The sequence below is a fragment of the Anolis sagrei genome, chromosome 2 (genome assembly GCF_037176765.1).
Source record: "Anolis sagrei isolate rAnoSag1 chromosome 2, rAnoSag1.mat, whole genome shotgun sequence".
In the NCBI taxonomy this organism is placed as follows: Eukaryota; Metazoa; Chordata; class Lepidosauria; order Squamata; family Dactyloidae; genus Anolis; species Anolis sagrei.
Window position 1 is genome coordinate 208,161,592 of NC_090022.1, and position 24,910 is coordinate 208,186,501.

Below are 24,910 nucleotides of genomic sequence, written 5' to 3' on the forward strand. Positions count from 1 at the left end.
CCTAATTTGATTTACCTATTTCTTTAAAGTGCTTTTTTACTTTGCTGCTTTTTAATTATCTCCAATAAAAGGATTGTTTTCCTATTCAGCATGTGGTGTTTAAAGTCAGAGGGCTTTTCCTGTCCTGGAGTGCAACGGGGGCTGCTTGCCCCATCCTTATGCCTGGAGGAAAAAGAGACATGTGCCAACTGCCCTGATCACCCTCCTTCAATCTTCGGGCTGACCCCTTGGCATTATGCTGGGAGGAGGGCAAGACAGGCAATGGCTGGAAGAGCTCCGGGGGGCACTTAGCCCAGGCGTCCCTTCTTCAGGCCATCCTCTCAGCAGAAGGACGTGACTGCTCACACCGTCCTTATGCAGGGAGGAGGGCAAGACATGGTGGCTGAGAGCACTCCAGAGGGCTTTCGGCTGCTGCGTGCCTTCTTCCCCATCCTTTCTGCCACATTCAGTCCCCTGCTCTTACTGATGGCATTATCAGCCATCAGAAAGAGCAGAGACCTGCTTCACTATATGAATGTGCTTAACAAAAGTTCAAGAGTGTCATTAGAGCTCAGCTCTTTAAAACAGCAAACCAAGCCTTCCTTCCTATTTTATTTTTCTCCCTCCTCTCCTTTCTCTCTGTCTCGCTAAGTCAAACGTAATGACTGTTTAGTTTGGAAAACACTCATTTCTGCTTCCCTGGTACTTCCTTGATGAATGTCTCAACATTGTTCTTGATGGAATGGCTACCTCTGTACACAGTAGTTTTTTCCTCCCTGCACACAAAGTTCTCAATGATGTGCCCAATTTCAGTCTGATTTTATAGTTTCCGATGTAGGGTCTATCCCACCTACATAATATATTTGCATGAAGATAGCAAGCCAAGAGGTCAGTAATAGACTTCTGGGAAATCTCAAGTCTGCTACCAGAAGTATCAGTTTCAAGATACTTTACTTCATGTGTCACATGCACATTAAGGTTCTTCAGTGTGATATGTGTGTTTTAACTCATACTTCTGTCTCATTATATAGTAGTAACACCTATTTTTAAGCAAAAGACCAGAAAAAGTAGAAGACTATTGAAGAGCTGTCGCTGAAAACTAAATTGATACAGCATCACAGAAAAGGTCTCTAATTCCAGCTGTCTGGAACTGAAATGCTATTGGTGAAGTCTAAAAAGGATGAGTACTGATGACTTACACACACTTTAACCATTGCAAGATTCACTATAAAAGTGTGTTTTCCGGCTGTAATATCATCATCAGCATCAACAAATAACACCTATAACAAAAATACGAAATCTATGGCTCCTTGATGTTATTGGAATTCAACTGCTATCAGCCATATGTAACATAGGCCCCATCTCCATTGTCATTTAACGCAGTTTCATAATGCAGTTAAACTGTATTGAACTGCATTATATGACAACGTAGACCAGGCATGGGCACACTTGGTCCTCCATCTGTTTTGGACTTCAATAGCTGATAATATAGCTGGGATTTCTGAGAGTTAAACAGATTGAGGCCAAAATTTGCCCATGCCTGGTGTAAACTCATATAAAAGGTAAAGTTGACATTAAGTTTAGTTGTGTCTGACTCTGGGGTTTGGTGCTCATCTCCATTTCTAAGCCTCCAAGGTCATGTGGCCAGCATGACTGCATAGAGCAGAAGTGGTACCTATTGATCTACTCACATTTGTATGCTTTCAAACTGCTAGGTTGGCAGAAGCTTGGCCTAACAGTGGGAGCTCACCTGGCTCCCCGGATTAAAACTGCCAACCATTCAGTCAGCAAGTTCAGTAGCTCAGCTGTTTAATCTGTTGTGCCACCGGGGGGAGGGGGGGCATATACTGCAGTGCAAGACTCATATATTGCAGTGCAATAGTTAAACTGCATTACAAAACTGCATTATATGGCAGTGTAGATGGGGCCATAATTAATTGACTCAGGAAGATGTCAGATGTAATCAATCACCGGGTTGTAGAATAGCTCTCCATTGATGACCTACATAGATCTCAGTGTAATCAGCCCACATCTTTCTACTCAGAGGAGGAATTGTGTTCTTTTAAATAGTTTTGTTAATTTTTTATGGTACTTTAAAATCTGCTGTTGGAGATGGACTAAATCAGACCTTGCTAATGACTAGGCCATCCTAGTCGGCTCATGAATTCTCATCTGGGTTGCCAATTTGGAGAGATTAATCCATACCTTTTAATGAAGGAAACTGGAACCACTCTAGGAACGGGACTAATCCAATATGAATCCATGACTCGACCTGATTCAGTGGGGTACCATAACAGCAAGTCATACATTGAGGTATGATAGTTACTCTGGCCACCAAAACGTTACTGCTGCCTGGGTCATAAAAGAGTGGTCTGCTTGTATCAAACATTACTGCCACTACTAAATGTAATGTAGGAAAGTTACATAAAGTTATGTCATTGTTCTAAAGTAAGTGGAAAATCATGCAACAGAACTGAGAGCAAATCACTACATAAATCATTAGATTATAAGGTTCTGGACAAAGCAATTGAATTATCATTGACTCCATAACTAACATATAGCTTGTTAGAGCAAATTAATTATTTTGATTTTTTTTCATCTTTTTTCTGCAGTCCTGCATCTGTTATGTGGGAATCTTCCACATCTGATATGTGGAAATCTTCCACATCTGATACATGTTCTAATACATGCTGACCCTACAGAACCATATAAAGATAATACTGTCCTGTAAATTTACTATAGGATGGCAATAATAACACTTTATTTATATTCCATCCTATTTCCCCATGGGGACTCAGGTTGGATCACAGTACACATACACGGCAAACATTCAGTACTGTTTTGGATAGACAGATAGAACAGAAAAGAGGTATGTAGTGTCGACGTCCAGCTTTTTTGGCACCTTGGTGGTTGTGCTCAAGTCCAGCCACATGGGGGTGCTGTCGTCTATCCTCTATGATGAAGGCCCATCAGGACTTCCTCTTTCCTTTTGGTCATGGGGCATTTTTCTGTTCTTTTTCTTTATGGTATCATAAAATACCTCCCCCACTTGTTTTAGCAGCACCTAATTTCTCAACTTACAGCTCAAGCTGTTTTTAAACTAGGTAAACAGTAAGCTGGGCTGACAGTCAGGAGCTCATGCTAACCCAAGACTTCAAACTTGCAACCTTTTGGTTGGTAAATCTTATCATTGATGGTGATTACCAGCGGTGCTAAAGCCTGGCCCTAATGCAGCTACCATACTCTCTCTTCAAGACTAGTACTAAAAAATGAAAAAGGGGGAGGAAATAAGCAACCCCAGCCATGTCATGCAATATTTCACTGCTTTGCTTAAGCAAAATATTGAGTGAAATAACAAAATGTTCGGCCTTATTTGTGGAATTTTTTTTTAAAAAGTTTGCCTTGACAAAGCAATAATCTTGAGCACTTGTCTGCTCACATTTTGTGAGTTCTAGAATGAGTTCTTTATTCAAACGTTTTACTTGAAGCTACAGGTAATGAGAAAGATTGGTGGGAAAGAAAATAGAAGCATATAACCTTATGGGCAAGATTTATTTATGATAAACGTCTTGGGAAGAATAGCACACAGGCCTTTGAACTTTCCCATGCTATTCTACATATCAGTCACTGCCATGTCATAATAAGACGTGGGATGTAAAAGCAAAAGGGAATGTCATTCACTCTGTTTATTCAGCATATGGCATATTTCCATTGCTCATCAAAATGTGTTGCTTTAACATGGAAGGATTTGGGTAGGTAAACCAAGTGACTGACGAAAAAAAAAAATTCCTGGGAGGATGATAGAAACCAACTTTATCTCATGATAAAGAGAGAGGAATTGTGAAAAGCTCTCCCCAAAAGGAAGGAAGAGATATTGGTGGGAATTTCCCCTGATAACAGATTCGGGCCTATAGAAATCCTGTTTTGTCTTATCTAGATACCGTAATATGAAAAACAAAATGCAGCAGACTTAGTGTGTGGACACAGGAAATTGGCACTTCTGTAATTCAGCTCCACATATGTTTGCCTTTTCTATAAAGTGTTTATTATTTTTCTAGCAGGATGTTATGGAAAGATGTTACATGGAGCTGCCATCACTTTGTCTTTCCTCTGGAACATAGAGCGATGGCCAGATACATAAGGGGATAGGGCTCCTGCTGCTTCAGCAGCTGTGTTGAGGTGAATTTAGTCATTAAATTCCCTCTTCTCCATAACTGATGAAGGTGCAAGATGAGGTTACCAGCAGTCACCGCATGCTTGGATTTGTTTCCAAAATGTACAAAATCCCCACCAAAATGAAAAACGAGTTACAGGTACACATTGTTGGCTAAGCATAGAATATTATATACAAATCAAAACTATCAGAATGCATCAAATCACTTTGGTACAGGACTTGGAAAATTACAGTTTATAGGGGGAAAAAAGAATATCTTCAACATGTTTTTTTATTCCTGTAAAATTTGTTCAGATGGGGTTAGTACCTTTTGGAAACAAACTCCACAATTACAAAACAATTCCATTTTATCTACTGGAATTATCAGCTAGACATCTAGTGCCTCCATCTAGTTCCAAGTCCTGTACCAAAGTGATTTGATGCATTCTGATAGTTTTGATTTGATGCATTCTGATTAGTTTTGATTCCATAAGGATACTGCCATGGCAGTTAAAGTGGAATCACAGTGCTATAATTGTATAGTGTGAAAAAGGATGCTTTGGCCTGTGATAAAGGTGAACTCTTGTGATGGCATGGAGAACAGGTTCTCCATCACGTTACTGCTGGCAAACTGGCACAGAAGCGGAAGGGGCCATTACATTAAGGTATGTGATGGGAGAATAGCAGGATTGTGAGCTTTTGATGGGAAGAACTCAAGTACCAAAGAGGGGAGGCAAACTTGCTGCAATGCCAGTTTGCCTGTTTCCTGTGATAAAATCCATAAGCACGGCACATAAAGAATCATATGCCATTCCATTAGGAAATACAAAGGAAATATTGGGTTGTTGTAGGTTTTTTTGGGCTATATGGCCATGTTCTAGAAACATTCTCTCCTGACGTTTCGCCTGCATCATACGTCAGGAGGCATTGCTTCTAGAACATGGCCATGTAGTAAGAAAAACTTACAACAACCCAGTGATTCCAGCCATGAAAGCCTTCAACAATACAAAGGAAATAATTTATCTAGTTGGAACTATTTGCTAATACCTAACATTTTAAAGAAAATACCCAGTTTCATGTTATACACTTTCAAAGGCCAGAGCATCTAATTGTTAATAATGTAATTGTCACTCTCAGTTATTTTACATTCAATTTCTTTTTGAATTCATTATGTAAAGGTAACCAGGGGAAGGAGAAAGTGACTGTCTGAAAAAGTTACCCGGAATCTAATCCTAAACCAAAAAACAGGGTGTGGGATGTGGGGGAAATGAAACACTTACAGGGAGAAATTGGGACATTTTAAAAGAGCTGACTGTTTTATATTGTTGAGGGTTTATCTTCTTCTGTGAAGCACCACCCTCTTGCCGATTACAAACAGCATTCCATCTCCACCCTTTCCTTTCCCGTAACATCTGTCTTTCTCTTTTATTTTTGTGTCTTGTAACAGGAGTTTTTCAAAACCCCACAGTTCTTGTTCAAAGGGGCAACTCTATGAACTCTGTGGAGTAGGCTCAACTGAACTTAATGGAAATTATTTAGAAAAAAGCATACAAAGCATTGTCTTGTTAATGAACATATCCGTGCCAGGATCTGACTGTAATAGAAGTACTATATGATCTGTCATTTCAATTCATTTTGACCACATTGTTTTACCCAATCAGAACAAAACATGCACAGAACAAATAGGGTCTCCTTAAAAAGCTATAAACTTTTTATTAGATTTTGAATTGTCATAAAACTATTTGGTTGTTTTTGGTACAGAATTACAGGTTCTGTAGTTTTATTTTTGTTTTCAAAACAAGAAAGACACACTTTTGTTATTTGCTGCAGCTTCCATACAACTACATAGCTGCCAATTATCCTCGGACTGTTGCAAAATCTCCGACCTTTTACATTTCTCTCATATTATATATATATATATATATATATATATATATATATATATATATACACACACACACACACACACACACACACACACACACATACATATACACACACACACATACACACACACACACACATTAAAATCTTACAAATTCTAGTAATGTCTCTCTCTCTCCCTGCTCCCAAATTTAGTAGAAGTAAACACTAGCTCTTTACATTTGGTTCTTCCTGCCTTGTTTGCAAGTTAGACTTTGGTAATAGGGAAATCTTTATTCATAGTGGACTATAACACAAATCTCTTTGAAAGTGAAGGGGAATGACATAATAATCTTTGGATACAAGAATGCTGAATAATTTACCATTAGAGATGGTATCAGTGCTTGTTACTTTGCTAAAACTATAGCTAAACTTCATCTTCCCTGCATTAAATGAATTCTGATAGAATAAGATAAACTGATAAAAACATACAGATAAGCATAACATTCTCTGTTGCTGAGGTTACTATGCTGCTCAAATCTGAAGTAAGTTCCACCTGTTGGTACAGTCAGAAGGTGTATTTCAAAATGGCGTCTATTAAGTCACATTGCTTACTAACCAATGACAAAACAAGGGATACTAAAGTATCTTAAAAGATTCATTTTTTGAGAATATGGAATCAATCCAACCATAGTAAAATTTCCAAGTAAATAATGTCTCTGGGTTTTTGTGCATATAAACAAGAAAGGTTCATGAATACTGGGACATACGTACATAAGTTTGAAGACTACTCTTGCAAAGCTCACAATGCATTTAGATAAAACCTCTCAATGGTCCACAGACATATGAAAGAAGAGTCTGGGTTCATTTCCTGTTGTTCTCTAAAGCTTCTATGAGGGTTTTGTTATATTCCGCAATCTGTTTTGTGACATTCTTCATGATGGGACGGTAATCACTTTCTTGGGTTTTTGTTGCTATAACTGATGACGACAGTTAAGGAAGAAGTTATATAATCATAGACAAGTAATCATGGATAAGTAAATAACCACAAAGAATCTTACCGACAACCAATTTATTATATATCTATATCATTTTCCAAAATCACTTCAGGCACATCGTTTCTCAGATGAGGGAGTGTCCTGGACTGGGTGCCACATTTCCTTTAAGTCCAGTGGTTCTTAACCTGTGGGCCCCCAGGTGTTTTGGACTACAACTCCTAAAAATCCCAGCCAGTTTACCAGCTGTGAAGATTTCTGGGAGTTGAAATCCTGGAGTGTGGTGGAGTCTCTGGAGGACCATCTGTTGGGAGTGCTTTAATTATGTCTTCCTGGTGAACTGGGTGGCCCTTGGGGTCTTTTCAACTCTATGATTCTAAGATACTTTCAGTTTCTGAAAACTCTATAGAAGTGGTTCTCAACCTGTGGGTCCCCTGGTGTTTTGGCCTACAAATCCCAGAAATCCCAACCAGTTTAGCAACTGGGAGTTAAAGACCAAAATATCTGGGGACTCACAGTTGAGAACCACTGCTCTACAGAGACCTGTTTGTGGATGCCTGTACCAGATCTTTCCATCTCATGGCAGTATCAATACTAGGTTCTTTCTGGATGGATCAAGTGAGCATGTATTTGCTCCACCTTTTGACCAAGGGAAAGATTGTTTTCATTTGAGCACTCACGCCAACATGTGATGCTGCTGTGTTATAGCATGTGGGATAAAAAGGGTCCTTATCTCAGAAGTGGAATACATTTCTTGTACCCACTTTTGTCCAATTAAAATGTGTACATGGTAGGAGACGCCCCCAGTGGTGCAGTGAGTTAAACCTCTGAGCTGCTGAATTTGCTGACCAAAAGGTCAGTGGTTCAAATCTGGGGATAGGGGTGAGCTCCTGCTCTCAGCCTCAGCTTCTGCCAACCTAGAAGTTTGAAAACAATGCAAATATGAGTAGATTAATAGGTACCGCTTCTGCGGGAAGGTAACGTCACTCCATGCAGTCATGCTGGCAACATGACTTAGGAGGCGTCTATGGACAACGCCAGCTCTTCGGCTTAGAAATAGAGATGAGCACTATCCCCCAGAGTCAGATACGACTAGACTTAATGTCAGGGGAAACCTTTACCTTACATGGTAGAGAGCTGGATATTGTTTAAAAATCATTTAAACTAATTATTATAGAAATAATATTTTTAAACTTTTTTTTGATAAAAAAGGATACATTCTTTCATGACAAAATTATTTTGTTCAAGATGCTGCCACTTCCTTTCCAGATTTGTAAGCTGAACAAACAAAATCAAAACAGCAAAAATGAGAACAGATTCCTAGTGCCATAATGCAACACACACACAGAAAGAAAACATAATTGTTAGTCATATTGGTTTCTATCAAGCAAGCAACCAAAGTTGTAGCAGAGCCTGTAAGTAACATTGCAAGCAGTAGTATGGGCACCAGAAGGGGAAAAGGGGGTACTCGTGAGCAGGAGTCTGAAGAGGAACAACAAAGGATGAGGACACATTCGAGGGGTTTTCCGGAGACGAAGGGTCAATGAGCGAGGGAGAGGAAGGAGATATAATGGATGGGAATAAGGGAACAAAGAGAGTTACTCTTGAGCAGGAGTCAGATTTTTTTTTTTTGTCGTGTCGCTTCTGGTATGAGAGAATTAGCCGTCTGCAAGGACACTGCCCAGGGGACGCCTGGATGAGTTGATGTTTTTATCATCCTTGTGGGAGGCTTCTCTCATCTCCCTGCATGAGGAACTGGAGCTGATAGAGGGAGCTCATCCGCCTCTCCCCGGATTCGAACTTGCGACCCCGGTGGTGCAGTGGGTTAAACCCCAGTGCCGGCAGGACTGAAGACCGACAGGACTGAAGACCAACAGGAGTCAGATGAGGAACCACAAAGGAAAAGGATCCGGGATATACTTACTGCTCCCACAGATGAAGAGTCATTTGCGCGTTTCTCTGGGAGTGATGGGTTGGAAAGTGATGGAGATGGGGATGACACATTGACTGGACTAAGGTAAAGGAGGTACAAGCTGTATGTGTGGATCCGACGTCTAGTGATACGTTTGTGGGGTTTTCTGGTAATGAGGATTGGTAATTGGGGAATACATCTGAGTCTTGGGGAGATCTAAGTCTTGACAGAAGATGGAGAAGTTGGAGAGATGGGAGTCAGAGTTCACGCGTGGAATCAAGAGCAGCTGCAAGGGATAAGGACGGGGCGGAGGTCAGCTCATCTTCTGATGATGATGTGTAAAATAAAAGTAGGCTCTGAAATGGGGAATGTTTGCAGAAGGCAAGGTGTTGGTACGTTCATGCATTGGGCTCTTGTCGCTGCCTGTTTCGTGTTGGCATTGGGTCCTGGATCTACAGGTTGCTGTTTCCGTTTGTGTGTGCTTCGACTCGGCTTGGATTCTCGTGAGTGTGGATTTCCCCTTCTTTGACTTCGAACCGGTTTGACGACGACGCTGCCTTTGGAACTTCGCTACTTTGGATTCTGCTTGCTACGACCCTGGACTTCGCTTGACCATGCTTTCTTCCTTGCGGCTTCTTTGTTTTGTTACAGTCTGCACGCTGAGTTGTTTTGTGTGACTTTTGCTGTGCTTTTGCTTAATCTGGTTCTTTTCTCTGTATAATCTGGATTATTATTGTACTCACGTTTTTTGAACCAGGACTGGTTTTACTTTTGAGTTTTGGCCAGAGGCACTGAGTTACGTGTCTCTGAGTCTCATTCCTTTGTTTAATGTACTCTGTTTTAGAACTAAACTCTGAGTCTGGCCCTTTAAGGCGTCTGTGTCCCGACAAGATTAGCTACAATTGTACACATTACTGAGCAGTAAGATACACTAAATTCAATAAAATTTACTTCTTAGCATTTATATGTGTGTTTGTGTGTTGTCCTTGAAGTCTCTCTGACTCTACTGGACACAAAATTTTCTATATATAAGTTTAAGTCCTACTGGTTTCAGCAGGTATATGAAAGGCACATAATGACTCAGAACAGCACAAAAATTAAAACAACCAGCAAGAATTCAAATGAACACAAATAATGTTTGCAACTACAAAAGGATGTTTACACTGAGTATAAACAGGAAGCTTATTAACTTCAATTATGTTAGCATATGAAAACTATGGATTATTTATCACAGAATTTTCACAAACAGATTTCGTTTGTAAGATGGCTGCTTTCTAAATATATGAGGCCTTTCAAGGAACACACCTTAAGACTAAATTGGGCCTTGACCTACATAACAGAAACTTCCTCATTTCCATTGTAAGGTTTCCTGTCCAACGCCAGAAACCGTGATAACAGCAGGACTGTACTGAGATAACTGCAAGAAAGCAGGCTGAAAATTGAGCCTTAGACAGCACATTTCCAGCATCAACAGGAAAGTAATTTAGCTATTATTTTGAATGCTTCCTAACAATATAACTTCTACAGCATCAATTTGATCTCTTGATGCTATTATTTTGCAAGGAGTATTTCAAAGCAGCCCTACTGCAGCCAACATTTTTTTTAAAAGTATGGCAGCTCCCAAGTTACAAACATCTGACTTACAAATGACTCATAGTTAAGAATGGGGGTGAGATAACAGGAAGTGAGAGCAATTTACCTCTCGTAAGGGAAATTTGGGGAGTGGGATGAGCTCCCACTGTAAGGCCTAGCTTCTGCCAACCTAGCAGTTTGAAAATATGCAAATGTGAGTAGATCAATAGGTACCACTTCTGCAGGAAGGTAACGACGCTCCATGCAGTCATGCTGGCCACATGACCTTGGAGGTGTCTATAGACACCTTGCTGTCTTTATTGCTGTTGATGCTGCTAGATGGCCAGAGTTCTGTGAGAGCTCCTGGCCATCACAGGTGCCCTGTGCTGACATCAGCAGAGGTGCCCATGTGACCAAGAAGAAGAAGCAATGACATGGCCCTGACCTGTCCCCTTGACCTATGTTGATGAATGCAGGGAAAAGTGAATGGCAGTAATGGCCCACGTGGACAACACACTGGTCCAGATTGAATCCCGTTCTCCTGTCCACAGTACCAACGCTGTGGGGTTGCTTCAGCATTTCGTCCCAATTCCGGAGAAGAGTTACACTCTGCCCACAAGCTGGCTTTTGATCACTCCTGGTGTAATGGAAAGACATTGATGCACTTCCTCCACTACTGCTTTTTCAGCAAAAAGAAAATTATAAATTTAGGAAAAATAAAAATAATATAGCAATATATACCTATAATGAAATTAAGCTCTCTGTACTTAAATATATGGCCAATGAAGGCTGAAGAATGAAAAGAAATTTCATTGTATTGTCGAAGGCTTTCATGGCTGGAATCACTAGGTTCTTGTGGGTTTTTTCGGGCTATAGAGCCATGTTCTAGAGGCATTTCTCCTGACGTTTCGCCTGCATCTATGGCAAGCTTCCTCAGAGGTTGTGACCTCACAACCTCTGAGGAAGCTTGCCATAGATGCAGGCGAAATGTCAGGAGAAATGCCTCTAGAACATGGCTCTATAGCCCGAAAAAACCCACAAGAACCTAGAAATTTCATTCTATAGTGTTGCCAGAGTTTAGCATGCCTCCATTTATCAAATGGATACTACATCATATAGTGTTCTGTGGCCTGATCCACAGATAACAATCCTGGTCCAACTAACCCTGGTTTGTCAGAACAGGAATGACACACGAACATATCCATCCATTTCTCTCCTTACCTCCTCTCATAGAGCTGAACTCAGTACTTCCTGATCCGATAAACTGAACATGTACTCCAAATGATAATTTTTGTTTCCTAAAAATCACGATCAAACTGTGGCTTGATATCATAGTTTACAGGATATATACCTACAGGATTGCCTTCTTCTGCACAATCTGCCCTTTAGGACACTAAGGTCACCCGACTGGTGACTCTCACCCAGAGGACCTTTTCATTGGCCGCCCCAAGATTGTGTAAAGACCTACTGGAAGAGATGCAACAGCTAAATGAGCTGTCAGAATTTTAAACAGAATGAAAGACCCATCTCTTCCGGCAGGCCTACCCAGCCAGCTTTGAATCATGAGTTTTGAACTGACATTCTCCTACCATTGTATCAACACACAGTTTGTACCCTGTGTTTTGGTGTATTTTATAATGGTGTGTTTTGATATATGTATTTCGTTGTTATTTTATGCTGATATATTTTGACTGTGTTGTACCTTGCCGTCAGCCATTAGGAGAGGCAGGCAACAACTGTTTGTTTATTATTATTATTATTATTATTATCATCATCATCATCATCATCATCATTATCATAATTATCATCCTCATTGTTATTGGAGGAGCCCCCGGTGGTGCAGTGGGTAAAACCCCTGTGCCGGTAGGACTGAAGACCGACACGTCGCAGGTTCGAATTCGGGGAGAGGCGGATGAGCTCCCTCTATCAGCTCCAGCTCCTCATGCAGAAACATGAGAGAAGCCTCCCACAAGGATGATAAAACATCAAATAATCCGGGCGTCCCCTGGGCAACGTCTTTGCAGACGGCCAATTCTCTCATACCAGAAGCGACTTGCAGTTTCTCAGGTCACTCCTGACACCAAAAAAAAAAAAAAGTTATTGGAAATGCTCAACCGAATTTCCCAGGTAATACTTCATAGCGAACTGTGGGTTCTCAGACAGGAAGTTACTAAGTTGAGATGTGAGAGAGAAGGAAGGAGAAGCATGAATAGACACACAGTCCGTTTGTGTAAGTATTGATATTTTGGTGGCTTATTATTAAGAAATTTTCAAAACAAGTGTTTTCTTTTCGATCCAAAATGTTTTAACTATTTATTTGAAAAACTGGCAATGCAGTTTCCCATGAAAGTCAGTGCGAACTGCATGATGAGTTCTGGGCTGGGCAAAAATTGGCCTGTAATCAGCTGAAGTTGCTGACACTGGCATGGTAAATACATTACAGTCCAAAGCAATGGCTTCCTAGGTATCTTGTGTTCTCTTTTGTCTCCTTTAATCACAGAAGAAAATATTCTGGTTTCAGCATGGACTGGTTTCTCCAAATTCATATTAATTACGCCAATGAGATTTGCAAGGATTTATAGTCAGAATAATATTATAAAGAATAAGAATTTCATATTTGTTCTGAGTAATTCAGTTCTGTCCCAGACAGCCTCCTTGGGAAAAAAAACCTATTACAAGTTTTTATTTACTATAAAAAATACACAATTAAAAAAAAACTGAAGATAGGCAATGCCTGAGGGGGAAAGGTATTTTCAACAGTACCTGTGCATGTGTCTCATTCTCCTGAAGTTGCAGCTTCAGGCTTTCATACTCCGTATTCATCTGCTCCATAACTTTCTTGAAAGCATTCCTGTGCTTTGTCAGGGTTTCTTTCTCCTCTTGCAGTTTCTTCATGTAAGAACATAAGCATAGGATTAGACACTGGTATTGAAAATAGCAACCCTATTTTCACAGTTGAAGGACATGCTTAAATCTAAGGACGGATATGATCATGCACCTGAGAAACTGCATTGGCAAAGCATGAAGCATGTGAAATATGTATGAATCCCTTTGTCTTTAGAATTGTATGAATAAAATTACTGAAATATGGATTTATCTTGAAAAGCGAATGTTTATCCTGGCATCTGATGGTTAATCCTTTGTTGTATAACATCTATTCTCCATATTATTATTGATCTATGACTCTGGTCTCCAGAGTTGTAGTCCAAAGTTCAAACCACTGCACCACGGTGGGTCTAGTAATCCTTACTTTTTCACTTAATTTCTTCATCTTCATAGCATTCCAGCTTCTATCTAAATACCAAGAAAATGACAAGGCACTTAAGACTTTCCAATTTTGTGCAATATCTGTGTCAAATATAAATTTGTGATCAATTATTGATAAGAAGAGATTCATTTGCATTATGGAAAAGAGATAGTGATTTTAATATTTACACTATGATGTTTTTAATGCTTTGTCTTAATGTTTAAATGTTGTTTATGTCTTATTTTTAATGGTTTTAATTATTTTAATTTATACGAGCCGTCCCCTGCCATGTTTTGCTGTGGCCCAGTCTGGTGATCTGGAAAATAAAGTTATGAGAAAGTCTTTTCAGGTTTTTCCTTTTTTTTAAAAAGGTTACAGTTTCTGCCAAGTAATCCACTGAGAATAACAATCATTGAGGTAAATGTAGATATTTATATGAAATCATTTGGTCATATGAGTACTTCCATAGTCACATCTCCATTAAACTTTTATAGTACACTAGCTGTCCCCTGCCACATGTTGCTGTGGCCCAGTCTGGTGATCTGGAAAATAAAGTAATGAGGAAGTGTTTGTTTCAAATATATGTAATTTATGCTTGTGGGTAAACAGTATTTCTTGTTGTTTCTTGGTCAGTGCTGATATTGAGAATGTCTGGTTTGCCTACTCTGGAAAATGCAGCGCATAATAGCCCTTCTTTAAGGGTCCCTTTCAAACCTATGACACTATAGCTGTCATGGACATATGTGTGTGTGTTGTGAATCATATCTATCGATCTATCTATATCTATAGCTAGATGGCTCTTTGTCATGAGGGATTTGCTTGTTTTCTTGCCTTGGTGAAGGGAGTTGGACTGGATGGGGGGGCGGGGTTGCAAAAGACCACCAGAATACACAGTATTTTCTGTTGGTCATGGGGGTTCTGTATGGGAAGTATGGCCCAATTCTATCGTTGGTGGGGTTCAGAATGCTCTTTGGTTGTAGGTGAACTATAAATCCCAGTAACTCCAACTCCCAAATGTCAAGGCCTGTTTTCCCCAAATCTCATCTGTGTTCATATTTGGGCATATGGAGTATTCATGCCAAGTTTGATTTAGATCCTTCATTGTTTGGGTTCACAGTGCTTTCTGGATGTAGGTGAACTACAATTCTAAAACTCAAGGTCAATGCCCAGCAAACCCTTCTGGTATTTTCTTTTGGTCCTGTGTGCCAAGTTTGGTTCAATTCCATCATTGGTGAAGTTCAGAATGCTCTTTAATTGTAGGTGAACTATAAATCCCAGCAACTACAACTCCCAAATGACAAAATCAATTTTTTAGTGTTGGTCACTCCTTAGATTAGTAGGTGTCATGTGGCCACATTTGGTGACAATTTGTCCAGCGGAATTTGAGTAATGATGTCACTCAAAACGAACAGAGCATGTGTGTGTGTACACACACACACACACTGTACATAGATGTTAGTGTATGTTGGCATCAAATTTTTACCATTAATATGTTGTAAGCCACCTTGAGATCCCATCCCCCCCCCCCGGGGGGGTGCGAAAGGCGGTATATAAATATAGTAAATAAATAAATAGTACTAATTTCACTTATTTCTGCAAATACTAAATTCCAGAAATCAAGTATACACGAATGGTAGTAAGAAGCTGAGTCACCACACTGTTGCCAGCAATATCAATTTGGTCATTGAATACCACATATTTATCAATTTTATGCAGTGTTCTTTGTTATTTGAGGACAGAAATTTCATGGGATATTTTAAACACATTTTCCAGTCAGAATCGGAGATGGTTTTACCTAAATCTTTCTCCTAGATCAATTTGCTCCAATATTAATTTAAAAAGTAACTGAGATTAGAAAAATTGTTGCCTAGAGGCTATACCATTAAGTTCAGTTTCACTTAGTATGAACTTCTCAAGTGGCAGTAATTGACTTGTTTCCTGTTTCTGAATTTCAGACAAAGATGTAAACTAGGTTATTTGCAGAGTTTAGACCCAAGAATTATGTCTCTCTTAGTTACTCTTGACACAAGGCCTCTTAAATCTACCTCTTAAATCTACTATTATTATTTGTATTGCATTTATTTTACTCTATTGTTACTGTTATTCTTATATTTCCATTATTTTACTCTGTTATTATTATTATTATTATTATTATTACATTTATAACTCTATAACTCTATTGTTTTTGGAAGGATATGTAAGCACATTTTTACACTGAAGAAGGTTTGAATAATGGTTTAATCAGAGTTGGTCAGTCTTATCTTAAATTATAGTTTAATGCAAATATTCAAAAATATTTAACCTACTGATGCCTCAATTAATGTTATTTTATTGGTATGTTTTTTTTTTTATTTTGAAACTTACCAGTAGCTGTTGCATTTTCCACCCTAGGCTTATACTCGAGGTCAATATGTTTTCCCAGTTTTTGTGGAAAAATTAGGTTTTTCAGCTTATATTTGGGTCAGTTTATACTTGAGTATATATGGTAGATTGACTCAAGAAAGGAAGCCACTGCCCTGAATTTGTAAGACCTATGCAGGGTAGTTGATGATCAGAGTTTATTTATTTATGATATTTCTATCCCGTCTTGCTCAAACCCGAAGATGACTCAAAGCAGCTTACAACTCGGCAGCCATTTGATGCCGTAACCATATACAGTATAAAATTTAAACATTTAAACAGGTTTATCAAATCATACAATAAAAACCATTTTAAAATATAAAAAACAATATCTTTACTGTTCATCATGTTGTCCAAAAAACATTGTCTGAGTCATTCCATAATTCAGTTCCATATGACTCCGTATTTAACTATTGAATTGCATTCTTAAAGGCTTGTTAAAAAAGCCAGATTTTTACTTTGTTCCGGAAAGTCAGGAGGGGGGTCAATCTAATTTCCTTAGGGATAGAGTCCCATAGCCAAGGAACCACCACTGAGAAGGCTGTGTGAAGAAGGTGGTACCGAGAGCAGGACTTCCGCAGGCGATATTAAGCTCCGAGGTGGTTCATAGGGAGAGATACGTTTGGACAGGCAAGCTGGGCCAGAACCGTTTAGGGCTTTATAGGCTAAAGCCAGGACTTTGGATTGTGCCCAGAAACAAACTGGCGGCCAGTGAAGCTGACGCAACCGAGGAGTTGTATGCTCCCTGAGCGCTGCTCCAGTGTACAACCTGGCTACCACCCGCAGGACCATTTGAAGTTTCCGAACAGTAACCAGAAAGTGGACTACCGCGGTCAAGTCAGACTTCCCAAAGTACGGACCAGAGTTCATGAAGGTCTCTAGTTTCTAAGTTCACCTTAAGTCAAAGCTAACTTGATGGTAAATAGCAAAAAGCATAGATATGTGGAGAGAATTAGCAGATTTTTTTTTTACAGTTTACAGAGTTATGCCATACTTACCTGGAAGTAAATACTATTACTTCAATAGAGATTGCTTCTAAGGAAGTGTGATAAGTTTTATTAACTTCTGAGTGTAAGGAATTCGTTAAAGGCTCAGATTAATCATCAAGCTGAGACTATAGTACAATAGACCCTTTACCTTCCTGCTTGAGGCTTCCTGAAAACTGGATCTGGTGCAAGTTTGAGGAATGTACGGGGGGCTCCCCTGGGGAAAGAAGGTCACCACGCTTCCATTTCTGCTGGATTCTACTGATCCACCAGTGAAGGTAATGCTTAATTATTTTGCAATTATAAAGGAAAAATGTGTATGTTACTTATATAAGACATCTTTTAACCTTTTAAAAAGTTTTAGGCCTAAAATGATTCAAAAGCTGTTTTTTTATGAACACACACACACACTTTTTCCTTTGCTTTAGTGATTATTTCCACATCCTCAAAAAGGCTATGTGGGCACTCTTTCTCAGCGCGTGAATATGACAGCAATCTCATTGGGATTGATGACATGGATCTTTTGCAGCCATGTGTGATAACACCTCTAATGTGTTTCACAGTTCAAACTGATGCAGGCTGACTGAGATATTTTGTTACGCATGCTGACTGACCTTATTCTCAGGAAGCTGTATACAAGGTTGCAGCTTCCGTATGAGAAGCCAACTCAAGATGGCACATATATCTTTCAGCCTAAAGATACAAATAGGGATTTTGGCAAAGCTCACAAGACTCTACTTACCTTCTTTCTCTCTTCTCCTGCTGCTTTCAGAGCTGGCAGGTTGTTGTACAGTTCTAGGTCCTTGGTCATTTGCTCATTTTTGTCTTTGAGAGAAGAGAGTTCATCCTTCATCTTGCTTTCCAATTGACCCATCTTCTGGAGATCCATCTGCAGACGTTGACAGTCTGCAATATATTTTCAAAAATGGCTAATAAGCTGTGCTGATATACATAGGAAATTATTTTTTTAGCATGGAGAAAACTCAGTCACAAATTATACTCATTCAGAGGGACAACAACTACCCCCTGCCTGGTTTGCTCACCTTGGCCATGGTCCAGTAAAGCTTTTAAGCCTGTTCTTGTCTTATGCATGGAAATATCCACTATCAGATGAACTGGTACTATGTCTAAGACAAGTGCTGACACATTTTATTACTTACAGCACAAACTGCCAAACAGAAATGAACACTGTTGCTCTTAATTTATATTTATTAGTAGAACCATATGTAAAATGGTCCTACTGCTCTGTTTTGGTTTTAGGCTGTACAAATATATTGTAAACTCTGTAGGCAAAGCTTTCTCTGATTGTAAGAGCTATGTCATTAGTCTTGAGGGCCCTACTGCAGTCCTGGGCACCATCAACACTGCCACAGAATGCAATTTAACTGCACTGAACTGGATTATGAGTCTACACTGCCATATTATGCAGCTCAATGTGAGCATTCTGAAAATACATTATATGGCAGTGTGGATGGGGCTTTGACTACATTCAATTGGATCATTTCTACATCACTTCTGCAGATGTTTGGCTCAAAGTACAGTAGCAGATTGCCATCTTTCTGACCCACCCTTTTCTGAGACCATCTGATTTCTGCAGCTTCAGATGTCATTTCTTTTCAAAAGTGTTTGTTACATTTACATTCAATTGTTTCAGTTGGTATCCCCATGACTGCATGAGGCAGATTAACACCTGCCCAGCTCAGATGCTCTGGAACATGACATACTCCTTGGTTCCACTCTGGGCCCTACCACACTGTTGAATATCAAGGCAGAAAATCCCACAATATCTGCTTTGATCAGGGTGATCTGAGTCCACACTGCCATATATTCCAGTTCAAAGCCGAAAATGTGGGATTTTATTCAGCTGTGTGGAAAGGGCATGCATGACCCTTGACTGCTCCAGTTTCATAGGGGAAAATGTTTACTGCATTTATATCCTGTCCTTCTCACCTTGAAGGGGACTCAGGGCACAATTTAATGCCACATTTACATCCACAGGATAAAACAAAACATATACATTAAAATTATTAATCTTAAAAACCCATTACATTAAAAACCACGCAATCCAAAGGCATATTCCAAGAACCGTTCCATAAATTGCACTATCCTATAGTCACTCATTGCACTGCAGATTACTGTCCAAGGGCTTGGTCCCACATCCATGTCTTCACTTTCTTTCTGAAGGACAGGAGGGAAGGAGCTAATCTAATTTCACTGGGGAGGGAGTTCCATAGCCATGCCCTGTCTCTCGTCCCCACCAGTCGTGCCTGTGAAGGAAGTGGGATAGAGAGAAGGGCCTCCCCAGGAGATCTTAAATCCGAGATGGTTCATAGGGGGAGATATATTAGGATAGTTAATCTGGGACTGAACTGTTTAGGGCTCTATACGCAAAAACCAGCATTTTGAATTGTGCTGGGTAGCAGACTGGCAAAGCCCAAAGTTTCTAAGTCTAAACCAACTGGTGGAGGAACAAGCAATATGATTTGTTGATTAGTTCTGGACATGGCTATATTTCAGATCTGAAATGGTATCAATCAAAATAATTTCTTAGTTCATTATTATGTTAAGCACGACCTACCATAGGTCATGAAGAACTACTGAATTGACAAAAACTGTTCAGCCCTCTTTAACTGAAATTGCTTGTCATTCATAATAGTAAACTGCCATTACAACTGCACTTAGCTTCATAATAGAGTGCCTGCCTCTTTGTTTATTTTATTTATTTATTTATTTGACTTGTATACCGCTACTCCCAATTTGGCTCGGAGCAGTTTACAGCAGATTAAAACAATACAATTAACTTTAAAATACAATAAAAACAAGAACAGACATAGTCCCGAGTTATTCACTCATCAAAAGCTTGTCGGAAGAGAAAGGTTTTCCAGGCTTTCCGAAAAGCAAGTAGATCTCGGATAGATCGGGTTTCAACTGGCAAGGCATTCCATAAATAAGGGGCTACAATTGAGAAGGCTCTCTGCCTAGTAGAGGATAGATGATAGTCCGGATGTTGGGGACTTCAAGCAAATTTTGGTCTTCGGACCAAAGTAATCTCTGGGGTTGGTAGGGGGATATGAAGACCTTCAATACATTTCGAATGCACTTGTGTGATGTTGGGATTGCAAAGTGGGAGACTAAAAGGAAATGGGCCTGGGAAATATGTCTTTAAAGATATAATCATATTAAATGCCTTGTTTGGAGCAGTCAGATTTTAGGAACTCATATGGTAGAAAAGGATCCCCCCCCCCCCCCCATTTAACTAGATTTTACAAGGCATTTGAGTTACAAACTACCCTTTGAAGGAGTGTTCTGGTAAATAACACTTACAAAATGTCAATTAAAGGTACTTTCCTTAAAAGATTTTTTTATAGTATCTGATTTCCTAGCTGCTGGGAACATATTTATTGGGATGCAATGAGTGGTGGTTTATCTGTTTAGTCAAATAAAATGTCTCAGAAACAGAAGGAGAATCTGGAGTGAAAACAAGTTTGAGTTTTAACTGATGAAAGGAATAAATTACAATCCAGAAACCCTTAGGTACAAACAGTGGGCCATGACTCATTTATGCCTACATGGTATTAGCTACCACCAATCATTTAAACAGGTTAGCACACAAATGATCCCATTGGTAGATGAAATCTCTCTCATCTTGCAACAGCTTATTGTAATCCTTTGTAACTAAGAATGGCTATGAGAAACCTGAGTACTATATAATGTACTTTTGTAGGAAAGCTTCCACTATTCCACTATTATAAAATAAATTCTTATTTTAATGTATATATTTATTTTATTATATGTATGTTTATGGCATCAAATTGTGCCTGTGAGGTTGCTCTGAGTCCCCTTCGGGGTGAGAATGGTGGGATACAAATGTTATAAACAAATAAATATTCACATTTTGGGAGAAAAGATAATGTTGTTGAGCCCTTGAAAAACATTAGCAGAGAAAACCGAGAAACTGTCCACTTTCAAAAATGACTCTATGCTATAGTTTGTCTTAACTACAGACAGTTGAACAAGCCTGGATCAGCTCACAGAGATAGATGCCTGAGGATCCCGATGAATTTGTTTATGTATACACAGGGGGGCATGTGAAGGAGTATGTATGAAAAAGAGTGGGAAAGCACAAAGGAAGATAAAGAGGATGTTAATGGGATTATGTGTCAAAGGCATGCCATGCTTTATAGACAAGGAATCTTGGTAGAAATATGATCAGGGAACTCCTGATGCCCACACTTTCATCTTCACACATCCTTCCTTCCACTTGTCACAGTTTATTCAATTGCTCCCTTGTAAGCAGGGTCTAGAGGGGTCCCCCCAACGTCTCCTGTTTGCTCCTTTTGTGCATACATTATGTACAAAAAGAAAGCACCATGGGGGCAGATGGGGACAGTAATGACAGCAGTGGGGAAGTAAGTGGGCCCATGCAGAGAAGGGTCTCAGTGAAAGGTTCGTGTCCAACATTGTTCCAAAGGCTGGAGCAGAAGCGAAAGCGTATAAGCTGAAAGGTAGACCATTGGCAGGTCACTGGTTCAATCCCTAGAACACTAAAGGGCAGCTTAGACCCCTCACTATCATCTGAAAAACACTGCGATAAATCAGATTCCTTTGTTTAACAGTCTGAAGGAGGTAAAGGCTTTCTTCAACCAATTACTATCACCCAGGGGAGAGGGGGGGAGGGAAAAGAAAAAAAAAAGACCCTTTACTACCCTTCTCTCTCTGGGAAGCGACAGGAAGAGGATGCAGCCCAGTTCCTTCTGATATGCCACTAAGTCACCGACTTCAGCAAGCAATGTGTACACAGTAGCAAATTCTGAGACAAAACTGCTTTGTGCTTTGACCCAGGGAAATGTTAGTGGGAAATGCTGCCATCAGCAAATGAGTTTACTCACAGAAGTTTCCTTTTGAGGAGGGGAGGGGTGCTTCTGCAATGGTCTTTACCCAAAGTGTGAGTTTGCGGCTCCTGAAAATCTCCTCTGAGTCGGCAAGATGTTGTTACAGTGGGAATGGATGTCTCATTGTCAACGTGGCCCATGGGACAAAATCAGAATTCAGACTCCCAAACCCTTTTTGTCCAGAAAGAAGACAGACAAACCTCTCATATTTACAAAATCATTCAGTGATATGTTTGTAGAATTTCCTGTGGAGTTTTTTTAATGCCCCAATGTTGTTGATACTTGATTGAAAGTCTTTGGGTTTCATTTGTATGTGTGGCAGCTATTGGGACTTCCACTTCATGTGGATAAACAAGGAGCTGAATTGTTTCCATTATATATTACACCATTATATATTTCCAAAGCATTAAAAAAGAACATACATGTTCCTATTCATATAAATAAATTTCCGACAAAGAACACTTTGAACCTTTCAGACCAGGATGGACTACAAAAGTGAAGCAACATACACCCTAGAATATTATGTAAGACTCCAGGATTTGTGCACAGTCTTAAGAGCATTTGTCAGAAATTTTGTTGCAATTTGTTTCTTAATGTCCTGGTGTGCATAGCTTAATTCAATGCCGGATATAGGGGGACAATGAGTAGTGTTAGATGAGGGCTGATTTGGTTGCCAGAAGGCCATATTACAAGGGTCTCCTCAGACAAAAAAGCCTACTTAAGAGGAAGGAAAAGACTCTGCCAAAACTAATGAGTTCTGGAAGACCTTGAAGAAGAGACGCTGACAGTATCCTTATCAACCGCTTAGGTTCCTCTGGACCTTTTCTTGGTTATCAGCTTCCTTTGAGCCCTGTACATATATCTACTCAAGCTAGAATTCCTATAAGTATATTGCTATTTAAATCCAAGTCTCTGGTGGACTTTCCTCTGCAAATTTATACAAATGTTCAATAAGACTGGGACAAAACAGGAAGACAAAGATGGGATAGGCACTGACTTTAGAAACCATCTAAACTGATTAAAACCATTATAGTACTATGCCACCTAAGCTGAGGCCAGGTAAGTGAGACAAAAGATACCATTTCTCTGGCATGAGAGCTTGGAAAAATCATTTTGATAAGAGGAGGTTTAAGAATTGTAATACAATAAAAGAACTTTTCCAAGCTCTGTGAGTTACTGAAAACTTTTCTTTCCCAATAATTCCTGCCCTATCATCCAATTGTTGGTAGAAGGTTAGCCACTAGAACAAATAAAGCTGTTTCCATCTCAAATCCAGAACTGGAATAGATGTAGTTACTTAATTTTCACCCAAATCTTTTGGAACTGATAGACCACCATCTTCTCTGGATTGGTCAGGTTAGAAACATGACAGGTCTCATGCTGGTTTCTTTAGCTTTGCTTCTTTACAAAACCAAACCCCCTCTCAACAATTATGACCTTAGAGAGTCACGCCTTCAAAGCTACACAGACTTCACAAATCCAGTTTGTTCATTTAAAGACTTATAGAATTTTCTCAGCAAACGTGTTTTCCTTTAAAAATTAGACAAAGCTTGTCAATTTTTTTAATGCACCTTCAAATTATATACAGTATATGTTCTTCTAACAACTTTTTATTTGCAGGCATTATTTCATTTATTTTGTTTGTTGTCTGTTCTTTCATTGTGTGTTATTCTTACAAATACCAGACAGAATTGTACTCTTCACATGTCAACTTACCTGAACCTAGGTTTTTTGCTGTACTCTGTGATTTCTGCATTTCACTTGATTTGAACGTGAGGTCTTCCTGCATGATCTTCAGCTCTTGATTTGTAACAGAAGATATCTGCTTCATGCAATTTACATTCTGTACAATGAAAAATAAACAGCAAAACAGATGACACCTTTCAAATGTACAGATATGGATGGTGAATTAACAGTCAGAAAAGTCGGAGGCTTCCGTAGTACTTAATTGAGCTGCAGCAGATCCCATCGGGAAATTTGAGATTATGAGTAAAAAGCAGTGTTGATGTAATTTTTTCAGAGTTTTGTATTATTTCACCTAACAGACAGAGTTAGAGCTAAAGGGGAAGGAAATGTTACAAAGCCTCTGCAATTTGAGACATTGCAATGGACAAGTATTTGTGCCAGGAGAAATACCTCACTGCACATACTAAGAAAAATCTCTTTAAAATAAAAATAACAAATTTAGAATAATATCTATTCAGGTAAAAGTCATGTGGAATGCACCAACAGGAGTAGAATGTAGAAATAGTAGTGCTATCTTATTCTGCTTTGTTCTAACCCAATGGTTCTCAACCTGTGGGTCCCTGGATTTTTGGCCTTCAACTCCCAGAAATCCTTACAGCTGGTAAACAAGCTGGGATTTCTGGGAGTTGTAGGCCATAACATTTGGGAACCAACAGGTTGAGAGCCCCTGGTCTAACGTCACTTAGAATACTGTGTCCAGGTTGAGGCTCCACAGTTCAAAGATTTTTGGCAAGCTGAAATATGTTCAGAGAAAGGTGAACAAGATACTCAAAGTTCTGGAAACCAAGCCTCATGAGGAACAACTTAGGGAAATAGATATTTCCATCAAATATTACATATCACCAGCTTCATCATGGTGAGAGCCCCTCCCACTGTCTTCAGCTGCAGGGGCATCATCTTGCCTGACTAAGAAATCAATAATAAACACTTGAATATTGAAAGCTTCACTTTCACATTTTCCTAAAGTCTCACAAATGATGGAGATTACATGAATTTATCAAAGTCATGGTCCACAAGACTATAAATAAAGAAGCATATAAATCATTTCATTTGCTGTCATCATAAGGAGACAAATACAGAAAAATCACCTTGGATTGAACACAGAACAAAACATCACTCATGGAGAAATGGTAGAGAGATTGCAAGGTAGACAGGGGCCCCTTCC

General features: G+C 39.4%; 2 protein-coding genes across 2 annotated transcripts in view; one reads left to right on the plus strand and one right to left on the minus strand.

Annotated features, from left to right (window-relative positions):
• Positions 1-24,910, plus strand: part of LRRC19 (leucine rich repeat containing 19) — a 180,265-nt gene that overhangs the window by 127,425 nt on the left and 27,930 nt on the right. The window lies entirely within an intron of this gene.
• The window catches only part of IFT74 (intraflagellar transport 74), a 57,280-nt gene continuing 38,190 nt past the window's right edge, over positions 5,821-24,910 (minus strand). Inside the window, exons 16-20 of the mRNA XM_060762464.2 lie at positions 23,716-23,842; positions 17,850-18,013; positions 13,238-13,363; positions 8,208-8,268; positions 5,821-6,975 (exon numbers count right to left, since the gene is read on the minus strand). Coding sequence (XP_060618447.1) covers positions 6,860-6,975; positions 8,208-8,268; positions 13,238-13,363; positions 17,850-18,013; positions 23,716-23,842 — 594 coding nt within the window. The 3' untranslated portion in view covers positions 5,821-6,859. The remainder of the gene's footprint in view (positions 6,976-8,207; positions 8,269-13,237; positions 13,364-17,849; positions 18,014-23,715; positions 23,843-24,910) is intronic.